The following is a 16096-nucleotide window of genomic DNA, read 5'->3' on the forward strand; positions in this document are numbered from 1 at the left end:
GTGAGGTGGTATCTCATGGTAGTTTTGATTTGCATTTCTCTTATAATCAATGATGTTGAGCATTTTTTCATGTGTTTGCTGGCCATCTGTATCTCTTCCTTGGAGAAATGTCTATTCAGGTCTTTTGCCCATTTTTCCATTGATTGATTGGCTTTTTTGCTGTTGGGTTGTATAAGTTGTTTATATATTCTAGAGATTAAGCCCTTGTCAGTTGCATCATTTGAAACTGTTTTCTCCCATTCTGAAAGTTGTCTTTTTGTTTTCTTTTGGGTTTCCTTTGCTGTGCAAAAGCTTGTCAGTTTGATGAGGTCCCATGGGTTTATTTTTGCTCTAATTTCTATTGCTTTGGGAGACTGACCTGAGAAAATATTCATGATGTTGATGTCCGAGAGTGTTTTGCCTATGTTTTCTTCTAGGAGTTTGATGGTGTCCTGTTGTATATTTAAGTCTTTCAGCCATTTTGATTTTATTTTTGTGCATGGTGTGAGGGTGTGTTCTAGTTTCATTGCTTTGCATGCAGCTGTCCAGGTTTCCCAGCAATGCTTGCTGAATAGACTTTCTTTTTCCCATTTGATGTTCTTGCCTCCCTTGTCAAAGATTAATTGACCATAGGTGTCAGGGTTTATTTCCGGGTTTGTGGAGGATTTTTGCATCCATATTTGTAAAATATATTAGACTAGGATTTTCTTGTGATATCTTTGTTTTTGGCATCAGAAAAATATTAGTCTCACAGTATAACTTTGGACATATTCTTACCTCTTCCTGAGTTCATGAAGTATTGGTATTAATTCTCGTTTAAATTTTTGGTAGAATTCACTAGTGAAGACATCTGTGCCTAGATTTTTCTTTGTGGATAGTTTGTGATTATTAATTCAGTGTCTTTACTTGTTTATAGGTCTGTCCAGATTTCCTATTTTCTTTTGTATTTTTTTTTCTATTTCCTTTTTGAGTCTTTAGGTCATTTGTATATTCATAGGAATTTGTCCACTTTATCTAAATTATCTGATTTATTGGTATGCAGTTGTTTCTAACAATTATTTGTTTTAGGTGTTTTTATGCATATTAATCAAATATTTACAGTAGCCTCTATAGGAGGTAATATTATTATTATTTACAGGTGAAAAAAAAAGTGAAACATAGAATATTAACTTGCCCAAGGTCATCCAGCCAATAAGTGGAAGAGCCAGGGTTTGGATCCAGGCAGTCTAGATCCAGATTGCCTGCTCTTTATCATAACTAGACTATCTAAAGACTACTTCTAGTTCTCATTAGGAGGGACATGGACCCCATCTAGTCAGATGGAATTTTTTGAGGCACTTCATTTTATTTGTTTATGTATGTAGTCTATGCCCATGGCATGCAGAAATTCTGGGGCCAGGGATCCAACCTACGTCATAGCAGTGACAATGCTGGGTCCTTAACCCACTAAACCACCAGGAAACTCGAACAATTCAGTGTTTTTTTTTAAAAATTCATTCATTTCAAAAGGTTTAATTAAACCACATCCTTTAAAGACAACACAGTGTTTTTCTCTAATTTCTGCATTCCAAAGGTTCAATTATATCCACAAAAATTTCCTATTATTAAACAGGAATCTGAAGAGAGACATAAGTGAAATATGCTACAAAAGTTTTCTTTTTTTTTTTTTTGGTCTTTTTTTTTTGCTATTTCTTTGGGCCGCTTCCGCGGCATATGGAGGTTCCCAGGCTAGGGGTCTAATCAGAGCTGTAGCCGCTGGCCTACACCACAGCCACAGCAACTTGGGATCCGAGCTGCATCTGCAACCCACACCACAGCTCACGGCAACGCCGGATCGTTAACCCACTGAGCAAGGGCAGGGACCGAACCCGCAACCTCATGGTTCCTAGTTGGATTCGTTAACCACTGCGCCACGACGGGAACTCCAAAAAGTTTTCATATATATAAACTTATATTAGCCCAAAAAAGAAATCAGTAAAATAACTGATATTTTGATTTTTACTTATAGTAACATTGGGATTTATTTATTTATTTAATTACTTAATGAATTTTATTACATTCATAGGTGCACAACAGTCATCACAACCAAATTTTACAACATTTCCATCCCAAACCTTCAGTGCATCCCCCTACACCCCAGCCTGTCTCATTTGGAAAACATAAATTTTTCAAAGTCTGTGAGTCAGTGTCTGTTCTGCAAAGAAGTTCGTTGTGTCCTTTTATTAGATTCCACATGTAAGTGATAGCATTTGATGTTGGTGTCTCATTATCTGACTGACTTCACTTAGCATGATCATTTCTAGGTCCATCCATATTGCTAAAAATGCCAGTATTTCGTTCTTTTTAATGGCTGAGTAGTATTCCATCATGTATATATACCACATTTTCTTTATCCAGTCCTCTGTCGATGGTCATTTAGGTTCTTGTTTCCATGTCTTGGCTATTGAAAATAGTGCTGCAATGAACACTGAAGAACATCTGTCTTTGCGAGTCATGGTTTTCTCTGGATAGATACCCAGGAGTGGGATTGCTGGATCAAATGGTAGTTCTATTTTTAGTTTTCTGAGGAATTTCCATATGGTTTTCCACAGTGGTTGCACCAATTTACAATCCCACCAACAGTGTAATAGGGTTCCTTTTTCTCCACATGCTCTCCAGCACTTATTGTGTGTAGACTTTTTGATGATGTCCATTCTGGCTGGTGTCTGGTGATACCTCAGAGTGGTTTTGATTTGCATTTCTCTACTAATGAGTGATGTTGAACATCTTTTCATGTGTTTTTTGACCATCCATATGTCTTCTTTGGAGAATTATCTATTTACATCTTCTGTCCATTTTTTGATGAGGTTGTTTGTTTTTTTGGTATGGAGCTGCAGAAGGTGTTTATAAATTTTGGAGATTAATCCCTTGTCAGTTGATTCATTTGCAAAGATTTTCTCCCATTCTGTGGGTTGTCTTTTCATTTTGTTTAGGGTTTTCTTTGCTGTGCAGAAACTTTTAAGTTTAATTAAGTCCCATTTGTTTATTTTTGTTTTTACTGTCATTACTCTAAGAGGTAGATCTGAGAAGATGTTGCTGTCGTTTATGTCAGAGAGTGTTTGGCCTATGTTTTCCTCTAGGAGTTTTAGAGTATCTGGTCTTATATCTAGGTCTTTAATCCATTTTGAATTTCTTTTTGTGTATGGTGTTAGGGAGTGTTCTAATTTCATTCTTTTCCATGTGGCTGTCCAGTTTTTCCAGCACCACTTATTGAACAAGCTGTCCTTTCTCCATTGTATATTCTTGCCTCCTTTGTCATAGATTAGTTGGCTGTAGGTGCGTGGCTTTAATTCTGGGCTTTCTATCCTGTTCCACGGATCTATCTTTCTGTCTTTGTGCTAGTACCATATGGTTTTGATGATTGTTGCTTTGTAGTTTAGTCTGAAGTCCAGGAGCCTGATTCCTCCAGCTCTATTTTTCTTTTTCAGGATATCTTTGGTTATTCTGGGTCTTTTGTGTTTCCAAACAAACTTTAAAATATTTCGTTTGAGTTCTGTGAAAAATGTCCTTGGTGATTTGATAGGGATTGCATTGAATCTATAGATTGCCTTGGGTAGTATAGTCATTTTGATAATAATTCTTCCAATCTACGAGCATGGTATGTCTTTCCATCTATTAGTGTCCTCTTTGATTTCTTTCATCAGTGTCAAATAGTTTTCAGAATACAGGTCTTTTGTCTCTTTAGGTAGTTTTCCTCCTAGGTATTTTATTCTTTTGGATGCAATGGTAAATGGGATTGCTTCCCTAATTTCTCTTTCTGATCTTTTGTTGTTAGTATATAGAAATGCCATCAATTTCTGTGTATTAATTTTGTATCCTGTGACTTTGCCAAATTCATGGATGAGCTCTAACAGTTTTCTGGTAGAGTCTTTAGGATTCTCTAGGTATAGTATCATGTCATCTGCAAATAGCGATAGTTTGACTTCTTCCTTTCTAATTTGGATTCCTTTTATGTCTTTTACTTCTCTGATGGCTGTGGCTAGGACTTCCAGAACTATGTTGAATAGTAGTGGCGAGAGTGGACATCCTTGTCTTGTTCCTGATCTCAGCAGGAATTCTTTCAGCTTTTCACCATTGAGAATGATGTTAGCTGTGGGTTTGTCATATATGGCCTTTATTATGTTGAGGTAGGTTCCCTCTATGCCCACTTTCTGAAGGGTTTTTATCAGAAATGGCTGTTGGATTTTGTCAAAGGCTTTTTCTGCAACTATTGAGAGGATCATATGGTTTTTATTCTTCAGTTTGTTAATGTGATGTATCACACTGATTGATTTGCAGATATTGAAGAATGCTTGCATCCCTGGGATAAATCCCACTTGATCCTGATGTACAATCCTTTTAATGGATTGTTGGATGTGGTTTGCTGGTATTTTGTTGAGGATTTTTTCATTGGCCTGTAGTTTTCTTTTTTTGTGGTATCTTTGTCTGGTTTTGGTATCAGGGTGATGGTGGCCTCATAGAATGAGTTTGGGAGTGATCCTTCCTCTGCAATTTTTTGGAATAGTTTCAGAAGGATAGGTGTTCGCTCTTCTTTCTCTAAATCATAAAATTCGCTGGTGATGCCGTCTGGTCCTGGACTTCGGTTTGTTGGAAGTTTGAAAATCACAGTTTCAATTTCAGTTCTTGTGATTGGTCCATTCATCGTTTCTATTTCATCTTGGTTTAGTCTTGGAAGATTGTACTTTTCTAAGAATTTGTCCATTTCTTCTAGGTTTTCCATTTTATTGGCACATATTTTCTTATAGTGGTATTATGGTCCTTTGTATTTCTGTGATGTCCGTTGTTACTTCTCCTTTTTCATTTCCAATTTTATTGATTTGAGTCCTCTCTCTTTTTTTCTTGATAAGTCTGGTTAAGGGTTTATCAATTTTGTTGATATTTTCAAAGAATCAGCTTTTCGTTTCATTGATCATTTCTATGGTTTTCTTTGTTTCTGTTTCTTCGATTTCTGCTCTGATCCTTATGATTTCTTTCCTTCTACTAACTTTAGGTCTTGTCTGTTCTTCTCTCTTGAGCTGCTTTAGATGTAAAGTTAGCTTGTTTATTTGAGCTTTTTCTTGTTTCCTGAGGTAGGCTTGTATTGTTATATACTTTCCTCTTAGATGTGTTTTTGCTGCATCCCATAGGTTTTGGAGTGTTGTATCATTATTGTGATTTGCTTCTAGGTATTTTTTAATTTCCTCTTTAATTTCTTCAGTGATGCATTGTTTGTTTAGGAGCATGTTGTTGAGTCTCCATGTGTTTGTGTTTTTTGCAGTTTTTTTCTTGTTGATTTCCAGTTGTATAGAGTTGTGGTTGGTAAAGATGCTTGATATGATTTCAATTTTCTCAAAGTTACCAAGGCTTGATTTGTAGCCTAGAATGTGATCAATCATAGAGAATGTCTGTGCACACTTGAGAAGAATGTGTATTCTGTTGCTTTTGGATGGAATGTTGTATAAATATCTATTAAGTCCATTGAGTCTAATGCTTCATTCAGGGCCTGGGTTTCCTTATTGATTTTCTGTCTGGATGACCTGTTTCATTGCTGTAAGTGGGGTGTTAAAATCCCCCACTACTATTGTGTTATTGTTTACACAGGGTAACAAACAGTTGCCTTATATATTGTGGTGAACCTATGTTGGGTGCATAGATATTTAAAATTGTTATATTTTCTTCTTGGATTAATCCTTTGATCATTATGTAGTGTCCTTCCTTGTCCCTTAAAATATTCTTCATTTTAAGGTCTATTTTGTCTGTTATGAGTATTGCTACTCCAGCTTTCTTTTGATTCCCATTTGCATGGAATATTTTCTTCCATCCTCTCACTTTCAGTTTCTATGTGTCCCTAGAAGTGAAGTGGGTCTCCTGAAGACAGCATATATATGCATCTTGTTTTTATATCCATTCAGCCAGTCTGTGTCTTTTGGTTGGGGCATTTGGTCCATTAATATTTAAGGTAATTATTGATATATATGTTCTTATTGCCATTTTATTAACTGTTTTTGGATTTATTTTTGTTGCTCTTTTTTCTTCCCTTCTTCTCTTGTTCTCGCCTCTTGTGGTTTGATGACGATCTTTAGTGTTGTATTTGAGTTGCTTTTTCTTTTTTGTTTATTAGTTGTAGATTTTGGTTTGCAGTTGCTGTGAAGTTTTGATATAGGAGTCTATATATATATATGATTGTTTTAAGTTGTTGGTCTCTTAATTGCAAGTGCATCTCCAGTGTCCTGCATTTGTACCCTCCTCTTGTCACGATTTCTGATTTTGGCAGCATAATTGTGCATGGATGATTTCATGTATTTACTGTATATATGCCTTTACTGGTGAGCCTTGTCATTTGTGCTATTTTTGTTTCTGGTTGTGGCCTTTTCTTTTCTGCCTAGAGAAGTTCCTTTAGTATTTGTTGTAAAGCTGGTTTAGTGTTGCTGAATTCTCTTAGCTTTTGCTTATCTGTAAAGCTTTTGATTTCTCCTTCAAATCTGAATGAGAACCTTGCTGGGTAAAGTAAACTTGGTTGGAGGTTTTTTCCTTTCATCACATTAAGTGTATCATGCCACTCCCTTCTGACCTGCAGAGTCTCTGCTGAAAAATCTGCTAATAACCTTATTGGGGTTCCCTTGTATGTTATTTGTTTCTTTTCCCTAGCTGCTTTGAAGGTTTTCTCTTTGTCTTTCATTTTGGTCAGTTTGATTAATATGTGTCTCAGGGTGTTCCTCCTTGGGCTTATTTTATATGGTACTTGTTGAGTTTCCTGGATTTGAGTGAGTGGTTCCTTTCCCATGTTAGGGAATTTTTCAGGTATCATCTCTTTGAATATTTTTTCTGTCCCTTTCTCTGTCTCTTCTCCTTCTGGCAACCTTATAATACAGATGTTGTTGCATTTAATGTTGTCCCAGAGTTCTCTGAGACTCTCTTCATTTGTTTTCAATCTTTTTTCTCTTTTCTGTTCCACATCCGTAATTTCCACTTATCTGTCTTCCACCTTGCTTATTCGTTCTACTGCTTCCTGTATTCTGCTATTGGCTGCTTCTAATGAATTTTTTATTTCAGTTATTGTATTTTCCATCTCTGCTTGCTTAAGTTTTATATCGTGTATTTCTTTGCTCAGTGTTTCCTATAAATTATCCATCTTTGCCTCCAGTTTATTTCCAATGTCTTGCATCATCTTCAACATCATCAGTCTAAAGTCTTTTTCCTGGAGGCTGAGAATTTTCAGATCACTTAGCTGATTTTCTGTGGTTTTTTCTTTCTCCCTTATCCTAGTTATAGTTCTCTGTCTTTTCATTTTTATAGGTTTTTGGTGTGGTGACCTTTTTGCAGACAGTAGAGTTGTAGCCTCTCTTCCTTCTGGTGTCTGTCCCCCTTGTGGCTGAAGTTGGTACAGGGGCTTGCTGATGGGAGGGACTGGTGCCTGCCCACTGGTAGGTGGGGCTGAGTCCTATCCCTTTGGTGGGTGGGGGGCTTTGTCTCTGGGTGAGATTAGAGGTGGCTGTGTGCCTGGTGGGTTTACTGATGGGTCGGGCTGTGATCCCACCTGAATTATTGTTTGTCCTGGGGCTTCTCAGCACTGATGGGTGGGGCCAGATTTTCTCAAAATGTCCACCTCCAGAGAAAGGCATGCTGGTGAATGTTCCCAAGAGCTTTGCCTCCAATGCCCATCTGCCACAATAAGCCACAGTCACCCCCTGTTTTCCTAGGAGATCCTCCAAGAACTGCATTCAGGTCTGACCAGATTCCTATGGTGCCTTTACTTTGCCCTGGGACCCAGTGCACATTTAAGCCTGTGTGTGCCTTTCAAGAATGGGGTCTCCATTTCGCCCATTTCCATGGAACTCCTGCACATAAGTCCCACTGGCCTTCAGTTCCAGATGCAGGGGTTCTTTCTCACAGTGCCGGATCCCCAGATGTATGGATTTTATGTGGGGCTCAGAACTCTCACTCCTGTAGGTGAGTCTCTGTGAACCAGTTACTTTCCAGTTTGTGGGGCTTCCTACCTGGGAGGTATGGGGTTTCTTATATTGTATAATAAGCCCTTCTGCCTCTTGATGTGGCCTCCTCTTTGTCTTCTAGAGTAGGATATCTTTTTGCAAGTTTCCAGTCCATTTGGTTGAAGGTTGCTCAGCATCTGGTTGTAATTTTGTTGTTTTTATGAGAGAAGTTGAGCTCCAGTCCTTCTGTTCCATCATCTTAATCCCTCAGGGGTTTTTAAGATTTATAGAGTTGTATAGCCATCACCACTATTTAATTTTAGTACTTTTTCAGCAATCCCCCTCAAAGAAACTCATACTCAGAGTACCTTATCTTTCTCAGTCCCTCTTTCTACTCTCCTCTCCACCCCTCCCCAGCTCCAGGCAACTACCAGTCTAGCCCTTTGCTGTTATGGATATACCTCTATGGATATGTCTCTTCTAGATGTTTCATATATGGAACCATACCATATTTAGTCTTTTAGAAATACTTACTCTTGTTCAGACTGATGAATGTATTTACCCTTAATCTTCTCCATTTTCTTATTTTGATTTCTAGTCATCCAGTGATTTGGTCACACAAGGTTAGTCACTGTAATTGGGCATACAGTCCCATTCAAAACAAAAGTTTACATCTGACACATGTGAACAAATGCATATTTTGGTCTTTTTATTACCTCCACTAGGACAGCATATTGTGAATAGCCTAGAGTGATACCACGAGCATTAAGATACCACGAGCATTAAGTACCAGCCTATCTTTCTCTTATAAGCCTTCCTAAGCCTTTTATAAGTCTCTCTTATAATCCTCTCTCATAAGCCTTCAAACAATATTAATTTCAACCTGAATCTTACCAGATGCCTGGTATTGACAGACAAAGACAAATAAATGCAGCTAGTGAAGGAGACTGATATATTAGCAAATCACTCATACAATGTGGTAAGTATTATAATAAAAGCTTTTGTATATAAATAAAGGTAATGAATCACATGAGAAACCATAGCATTATTTCAGGGGAAAATTTTTAGAAAAGTGTGGGGACCTAGGTCATAGAAACTATCCAGTGTACTACTTAGTTGATTCACTATGGTACCCATTGATTTTTACCCTCCAGTTTGTCTCCTGGGGTTGGAGCCCTTTCCTTTCCATACATTTAGTAAGTGAAATGACAAAATGAGATGGTAGGTGAGGATTCTAGGAACTACATTTGTCTTATACTCAGACATTGTTTCCTTTACAGGTATAAGGTGGAACCTTCACCAGCAGTAGTCTCAACCACCATGGTACCAAATGTAGATAAATCACTCATTCTGGAGATATCTACCAGCTCCAAAACACCCACTAGTGACGAGGCATTTCTTTTCAAAAAGCCATCTATTTTAAAAGAGGAACCCACTACTGAGGATACAGCCCTCATCAAGAGGTCATTATCTTTAAAGAAATGTGCAAATCAAGGAGAGGGGTCCTTCTTGGAGAAGCCTCTATCCTTGCAGGAAGAGACTGACAGTGATGTTGTAGAGCCAGTGACTTTTTGGAAGAAGCCTAAAACTGAGGAGGAAACCCCCACCCAGAAGCTGTTATCTTTAAAGAAAAAGTGTGCCACTCAGAGGAAGTTGTCCTGTTTGAAGAATCCACTAGTATTACAGAAGACAACCTCTGAAGAGAAGTCACTCATTAAAGAGGTATTGCCTTTTAAGGGAAAGCCTACCACTGAAAAGGAATGCCATGTCCTGGAGCCACCTGCATTGCAAGAGAAGCACACCACTGAGCCACAGGTACCCATTTTGAAGAAATCATTGGCCTTGCAGGAGAAGATCAGCATTGAAGAGGATTCCCTCTTTAAGGAGCCACTGGCTTTTAAGAAGCAACCTACCACTGAGGAGACAACCCTCACCATGAGATCATTATCTTTAAAGAAAAAGTGTACTTCTCAGGGGAAGATGACCCACTTGAAGAAGCCATTAGAATTGCAGAAGACCACCTCAGAAGAGAAGACATTAATTAAGGAGTCCTTGTCCTTTAAAAAGAGGCCCACCAATAAGGATGAGTCCCACTTCCAGGAGCAATCTGTGTTGCAAGATGGGGAAGTTACCTTCTTTAAGAAGCCATGGGCATTTCAGAAGAAAAAAGATGGCAAAGATGAATTCCTTATGGAGACAATTTCCCTTAGGAAGAAGCATACTACTACGGAGGCAGCCCTCTCCAAGAAGACATTACCTTTAAAGAAGAAGCGTACCACTCAGAGGAAGATGTACCACTTGAAGAAGCCACTACCATTGCAGAAGGTCACCTCTGAAGAGAAATCACTCATTAATGGGCCATTGTCCTTTAAGAAGAAGCCTACCACCAAGGAGTCCCTTTTTCAAGAGCCCTCTGCATTGCAGGAGAATCACACTACTCAGGAGGAGGTATCCATCTTGAAGAAGCCCTTGATCTTGCAAAAGACTCCAGCTGAGGAGGAGTCACCTTTAAAGGAGCCTCTGGCTTTTGATAAGAAGGGGGAAACCTCCACCAAGAAGCTGTTACCTTTTAAGAAGAAGTGTACCACTCAGGGTAAGGTGTCCTGCTTGACCAAGTCACTAGGATTGCAGACTACTTCTGGAGAGAAGTCACTCATTAAGGAGTCATTATCCTTTAAAAAGAAGCCCACCACTGAGGAGGAGTCCCTCTTCAAGGAGCCATCTGCACTGCAAGAGAAGCACACCACTCAGGGGGATGTAGCCCTGGTGAAGAAGCCATTGGAATTCCAAGAGGATATTTACAATAAAGATGGACTTCGTATGGAGCCAGTATCCTTTGGGAAGAAACATACCACAAATGTGGCAGTCTCTACCAAGGAGCCATTATCTTTAAAGAAGAAGACATGCACCACTCAAATGGTCATGTCCATCTGCCAAGAACTGTCAGACTTGCAGAATATGATTGGCAAGGGTAAAGATTCCTGCATTACAGAGCCAGTGTCATTTAGGAAGAAGTCTTCAACTGATGAGGCAGTTCTTACCACAGCACCATTATCTTTAAAAACGAGGCGAATCAGTCAGGGGAAGACACCCCTCTTGAAGACGCCATTGATCATAGAGAAGACCACCTCCGAAGAGGAGTCACTCTTTAAGAAGCTATTGCCCTTTAAAAAAAAGGCTACACCTGAAGAGGAGTTCCTCTTCCAGGATCTGTCTGTCTTGAAAGAGAAGCCCACCACTCTGCAAGAGGTGTCCCTCTCAAAGAAGCCATTGGCCTTGCAGGAGAATATCACCACTGAAGAAGAATCATATATTAAGGAACCAGTGACCTTGGACGAGAAGCCTACCGCCGAGGAGGAATTCCCTTTTCAGGAGCCATTTTCATGGCATGTTAAACCTACCCACAAAGATGCATCCCTCTTCTGTAAGTCTTCGGCCTTGCAAAAGACTGATGCTGAAGAGGATTCCTTGAAGATGTTGGCTTTCCAGGAGAATAGCACCTCTGAAGAGGAATTCCTTTTCAAGAAACCATTAGCTCTGGATGAAGAACTCTCTGCTGAGGCAGCAACGACCGTAGTGGGGCAATCATCTTTAAAGAAGAAGCCCACTGCTCAGGGGGAGGTGTTCCTCTTGAAAGAACAGTTGGCCTTGCAAAAGAACATGATCAGTGAGGAGGAGGAGTCCCTTATGAAGCAGCTGCAGGCCTTGCAGGAGAAGCCCAGCACTGAAAAAGAGACCACCCTGAGAGAGTCCTTGGCCACACAGGAGAATCCCAGGAGTGAAAAGGAGACCCCCATCAAGGAGCCCTGGGCTTTGCAGGAGAATCTCCCAATGGAGGAGAAGCCTATCCTGAAGGAGCCCTTGGCCTTGCAGGAAAAGCCCAGCAGTGAGAAGGACTTGCCCTGCAAGGAGTCAGGGACCTTGCCAGAGAATCTCACTCACAAGGAAGATACCTTTCTTAAAGATTTCTTGGTCCTCCAAGTTGAAAGCAGCCCACATGTGTCCACCACCACTGCTCCTGAATCTAGAACAGGCATGTGCAGCACTGTTGTCATGTCAAGTGAGGGCAAATTCAGTGCCACAAGCAAGTCCAGTGCTTGTGAATCCAGTTCCAATAAACCTTCCTCATCTCGGGGCAAGAGATCACAGGAGGAGGTATTCTGCTTTCTTTCTTCTTAAATTAGATGAAGTATTCTTTGTTGTCCTGGAAGCGGCTGCTAGCAACGAGATTTTTGTTTCCTTCCTAAGCAATTGGGTTGCGTATAGTAAGCTACAGTAAATCAAATTGGCCTTGTAGAATCCCTTGACTTCCTGGTTGGCATAGTGATATACCTGAGCAGTTAGAAAGTATTTATTCCAGGAGTTCCCATCGGGGCTCAGCGGTTAACAAATCCAACTAGGAACCATGAGGTTGTGGGTTCAATCCCTGGCCTTGCTCAGTGGGTGAAGGATCCGGCGTTGCCATGAGCTGTGGTGTAGGGTGCAGATGTGGCTTGGATCCCGAGTTGCTGTGGCTGTGGTGTAGACTGGCGGCTACAGCTCTGATTGGACTCCTAGCCTGGGAACCTCCATATGCCACGGGAGCGCCCCCCCCCCAAAAAAATGGCAAAAAGACAAAGAAAAAGAAAAAAAAAAAGTATTTATTCCAGGAATACCCTCAAGGGTCTAGAATACTCTGTGTGTGTGTGTGTGTGTGTGTGTGTGTGTGTGTGTGTGTGTGTGTGTGTGTGTGTGCGCAACCCCTCTTGTAGGCAAAACAATCTGGATAAAGGTGTATAAGGGAGGAAAATAATAATAAGATGATGAATCAGGCCAGATCAAAGCACTGAGACCTAACAAGGGGCCTAAGAAGGCAGGTGACATAAGCTGAAAGAGTAAATTAAGAATCTCTTTCTTGGAGAATCTTGAGCTTGCGTCTAAAAATAGTGCTCTGTTCTTAAGGCAGAGCAGGTGTGTATGAGGAGGAGGACTAAGCATTTCTCGACAGTATGAAGATTATAGGGCCGGGAGTTCCCGTCGTGGCTCAGTGGTTAACGAATCCGACTAGGAACCACGAGGTTGTGGGTTCGATCCCTGGCCTTGCTCAGTGGGTCAAGGATCCGGCGTTGCCGTGAGATATGGTGTAGGTCACAGATGCGGCTCGGATCTGGTGTTGCTGTGGCTGCAGTGTAGGCTGGTGGCAACAGCTCTGATTCGACCCCTAGCCTGGGAACCTCCTCCATATGCCACGGGTATGGCCCTAAAAAGACAAAAAAAGAAAATTATAGGGCCAAGGGGTGCTCTGTTATGGCCCAGGATGTATAAGATTTGAGGAACCTTAGCAGAAGATGACAGAGGGGCGAATGAGTCATTTTTTATGTAAATGTCCTAAGCTTTTCTTGGAATATTTCCCCTAATATGTCTTTTTGGTGCTTTCCAAGCAGTTGACTCCACTGGAGGATATTGACAAGGACCACAGTGATCCATTTTTCAACTCAATATATGCCAAGGATATCTTCAGTTACATGAAGGAGAGAGAGGTGTGTAGGTGGTGGGGGAGAGGGGCAATGATTTCTAGTTCTTATTTCCTCATCATATTTCCCTCAAATGCAAGTTTAAAGGAGGAGGTAATAATGATAATGACAATAATAATAGCAGCAACTGACATCCACTGGTAGCTTACTATGAGTTAATCATCGTGGGAGTTCCCGCTGTGACGCAATGGGACTGGCAGTGTCTTGAGAGAGCTGCAACACACGTTCGATCCCTGACCTGGCCCAGTGGATTAAGGATCCGCTGTCACAGCTGTGGCTTAGGTTGCAACTGCAGCTTGGATCTGATCCCTGGCCTGGGAATTCCATATGCTGCAGGGCAGCCAAAAAAGAAAAAAAAAAAAAAGTTGTGCTAAGGGATTTATAAACACGATCCTGTTTAATTCTTCCAATAATTTCCTGATGGTAGGTATTAGTCTCTCCTTTTTCTAGCTGGGGGAAACTGCTCAGTCACAACTAATTTTTGGTAGGAGATCTGGGATATGAACTAAAGTCTGATTACCTTGAAGACTATAAACCTGCATCTCTTAATTGCTGAGGAGATAATCTCAGACACGAAAATGGTCACGATCTCTTTCCAAGTGGCTGGTCTTAGCGATGTTTTCCCTTCTCTGTGCAAGTTTCTGCTGTCATGTGTACACCGTACCCTTTGTCCCAGCTCTCCAACCTGGTGAAATCGTGTTTCTCCTTTGATATCTGCCGGTCTCCTGTGCTACTAGTGTTCATCAATTGCAAAATTTCTTCTTTCTCTCAGTGGAACATAGTTACATAGTTATTCATATCCATATCTACTAACTAGATAACCTACTAACTAGGTAACCTACTAACTAGGTAATCTAACTATATAACTAGATAATCTACTACATAACTAGATAATCTACTAATTAGAATTATAGCAGGCCATGGGTAAGAGGAAGGGTGACTATCTCATCTCCTCTCTAGAGACATAGAGACAGATTAACTGACTCCAGAGCCTCTAAATTTTCTAGTATACTTTGGAGGAAGCAAGAGATACTTTTGCTCTACTAACACTGCAGGCCTTAGCTCAGCAGTATCAGTTCCACTTGAGATCTTGTTTGAAAGGGAGAAACCTAGCCTCACCCAAGACCTTCTAAATTAGAATATGAAATTTCAAGATCCCCAAGTATCTTTCACGTATGCCTGTTAAAGTTTGAGAACTCCTCCTCTACACAGCATGGCATCATGCTTTAGATTGAATTGCAAAGAAGGGGCAGAATCTCAGTGGTATCCCAACGGTGGTCATACGTGTGAACCTCTGTTCCCAGGTGTGCACCTGCCCTTGTTCCATAGTCTCCTGGACTCCTCAATAAACACCCTGACACCTCAATATCTGCACACAAATAACATGTGTGTCCTTTTCCCAAGGATAACGGAACCTTGTCTGGTAAAGGATTCTTTGCTTCCTATCTGATACCAGCTGAAAAATAATGAGTTAAAACTGTGAAGAAGGAGTTCCCGTCATGGCACAGTGGTTAACGAATCCAACTAGGAACCATGAGATTGTGGGTTTGATCCCTGGCCCTTGCTCAGTGGGTTAATGATCCGGCATTGCCATGAGCTGTGGTGTAGGTTGCAGACGCGGCTCGGATCCCGCGTTGCTGTGGCTCTGGTATAGGCTGGTGGCTATAGCTCCGATTGGACCCCTAGCCTGGGAACCTCCATATGCCACGGGAGCGGCCCAAGAAATAGCAAAAAAAAAAACAAACAAACAAACAAACAAACAAAAAAAAAACTGTGAAGAAGTTACTTAAGTTACAGTTTTTTTTCTGAGATATTAGTTGCAAGTATTTGTTTCCTAAGTTACAGTGTTTAAACTCCAGGAAGAGTTTATTTTTTTAACATTTCTTTCTTCTTGCTGCCAGGAAAAGTTTATACTTAAAAAATACATGGCCAGGCAGACTGATATCAACAGTGACATGAGGGCCATTCTCGTGGACTGGTTGGTGGAGGTGCAGGTAAGCTTGACAACTGCTGCCTTAAGGGGCTGCTCTTTTTCTTTATCAATTATTCATTAAGCTTTGCCAGGTGCCAAACACAGTAAAAATTTACTGGATCTACAGAACTACTGAATAAGCCATGACTCCTGCCTTCAGGGAGCTTATGACCTATGGGGCAAGATAAGACATGCAGACAGGTAAGACAATACAAAGTAAAATATACTAAGTACTGTAAGGATGTTATTGGAGTTCCCTGGTAGCCAAGCAGTTAAGGATCTGGCATTGTCACTGCTGTGGCTTGGGTTGCTGCTGTGGCACAAGTTTGATCTCTGGCCCTGGGAACTTCCTCATGTTGCGGGTGAGGCCAAAAAAAAAATAATAATAATAAAATAAAATAAAAGGGAAAGAAAAGGATGTTATTAATAAGGCACCGTGGGTACTCAGTGGAAGGAAAGATATTTTTAGAAAAGGCAATGATGTAAAAGGTAGTTTAATCATTCTCAAAATCCTTTCAAAGTATATCTAGTGATAAAGTCTTTGAAGCTTTGGATGGGATGGGTAATAGGACGGACAGTGTAGCACCCAACATGGCAGGTGGTTTTTTGTTGAGGGTTGGACGTTTGAGGGAATATTGCTATATATATATATATATATATATATATATATATATTCCTTTTTT

The 16096-nt window shown here is 40.4% G+C and overlaps 1 protein-coding gene across 12 annotated transcripts in view; it reads left to right on the top strand.

The window, feature by feature from the left end:
• The window catches only part of CCNB3 (cyclin B3), a 66148-nt gene that overhangs the window by 20269 nt on the left and 29783 nt on the right, over window positions 1–16096 (top strand). For 7 of the 12 annotated variants that reach the window (XR_014835403.1, XR_014835404.1, XM_085007925.1 and 4 more), the window contains exons 5-7: window positions 9209–12083; window positions 13349–13447; window positions 15343–15435. Coding sequence is in view for 8 of the 12 variants with exons in the window: in XM_085007925.1 (XP_084864051.1) it covers window positions 9209–12083; window positions 13349–13447; window positions 15343–15435 (3067 nt within the window). In the remaining 4 variants the exon portion in view is untranslated. The remainder of the gene's footprint in view (window positions 1–9208; window positions 12084–13348; window positions 13448–15342; window positions 15436–16096) is intronic. The other 5 variants (XR_014835405.1, XR_014835406.1, XM_085007926.1 and 2 more) reach the window with 1 other exon arrangement.

This window comes from Sus scrofa, chromosome X (genome assembly GCF_054392235.1).
Source record: "Sus scrofa isolate SSC_HxYL_T2T_F1_AM1 chromosome X, Sscrofa_HxYL_maternal_Yorkshire_Landrace_v2.0, whole genome shotgun sequence".
In the NCBI taxonomy this organism is placed as follows: domain Eukaryota; kingdom Metazoa; phylum Chordata; class Mammalia; order Artiodactyla; family Suidae; genus Sus; species Sus scrofa.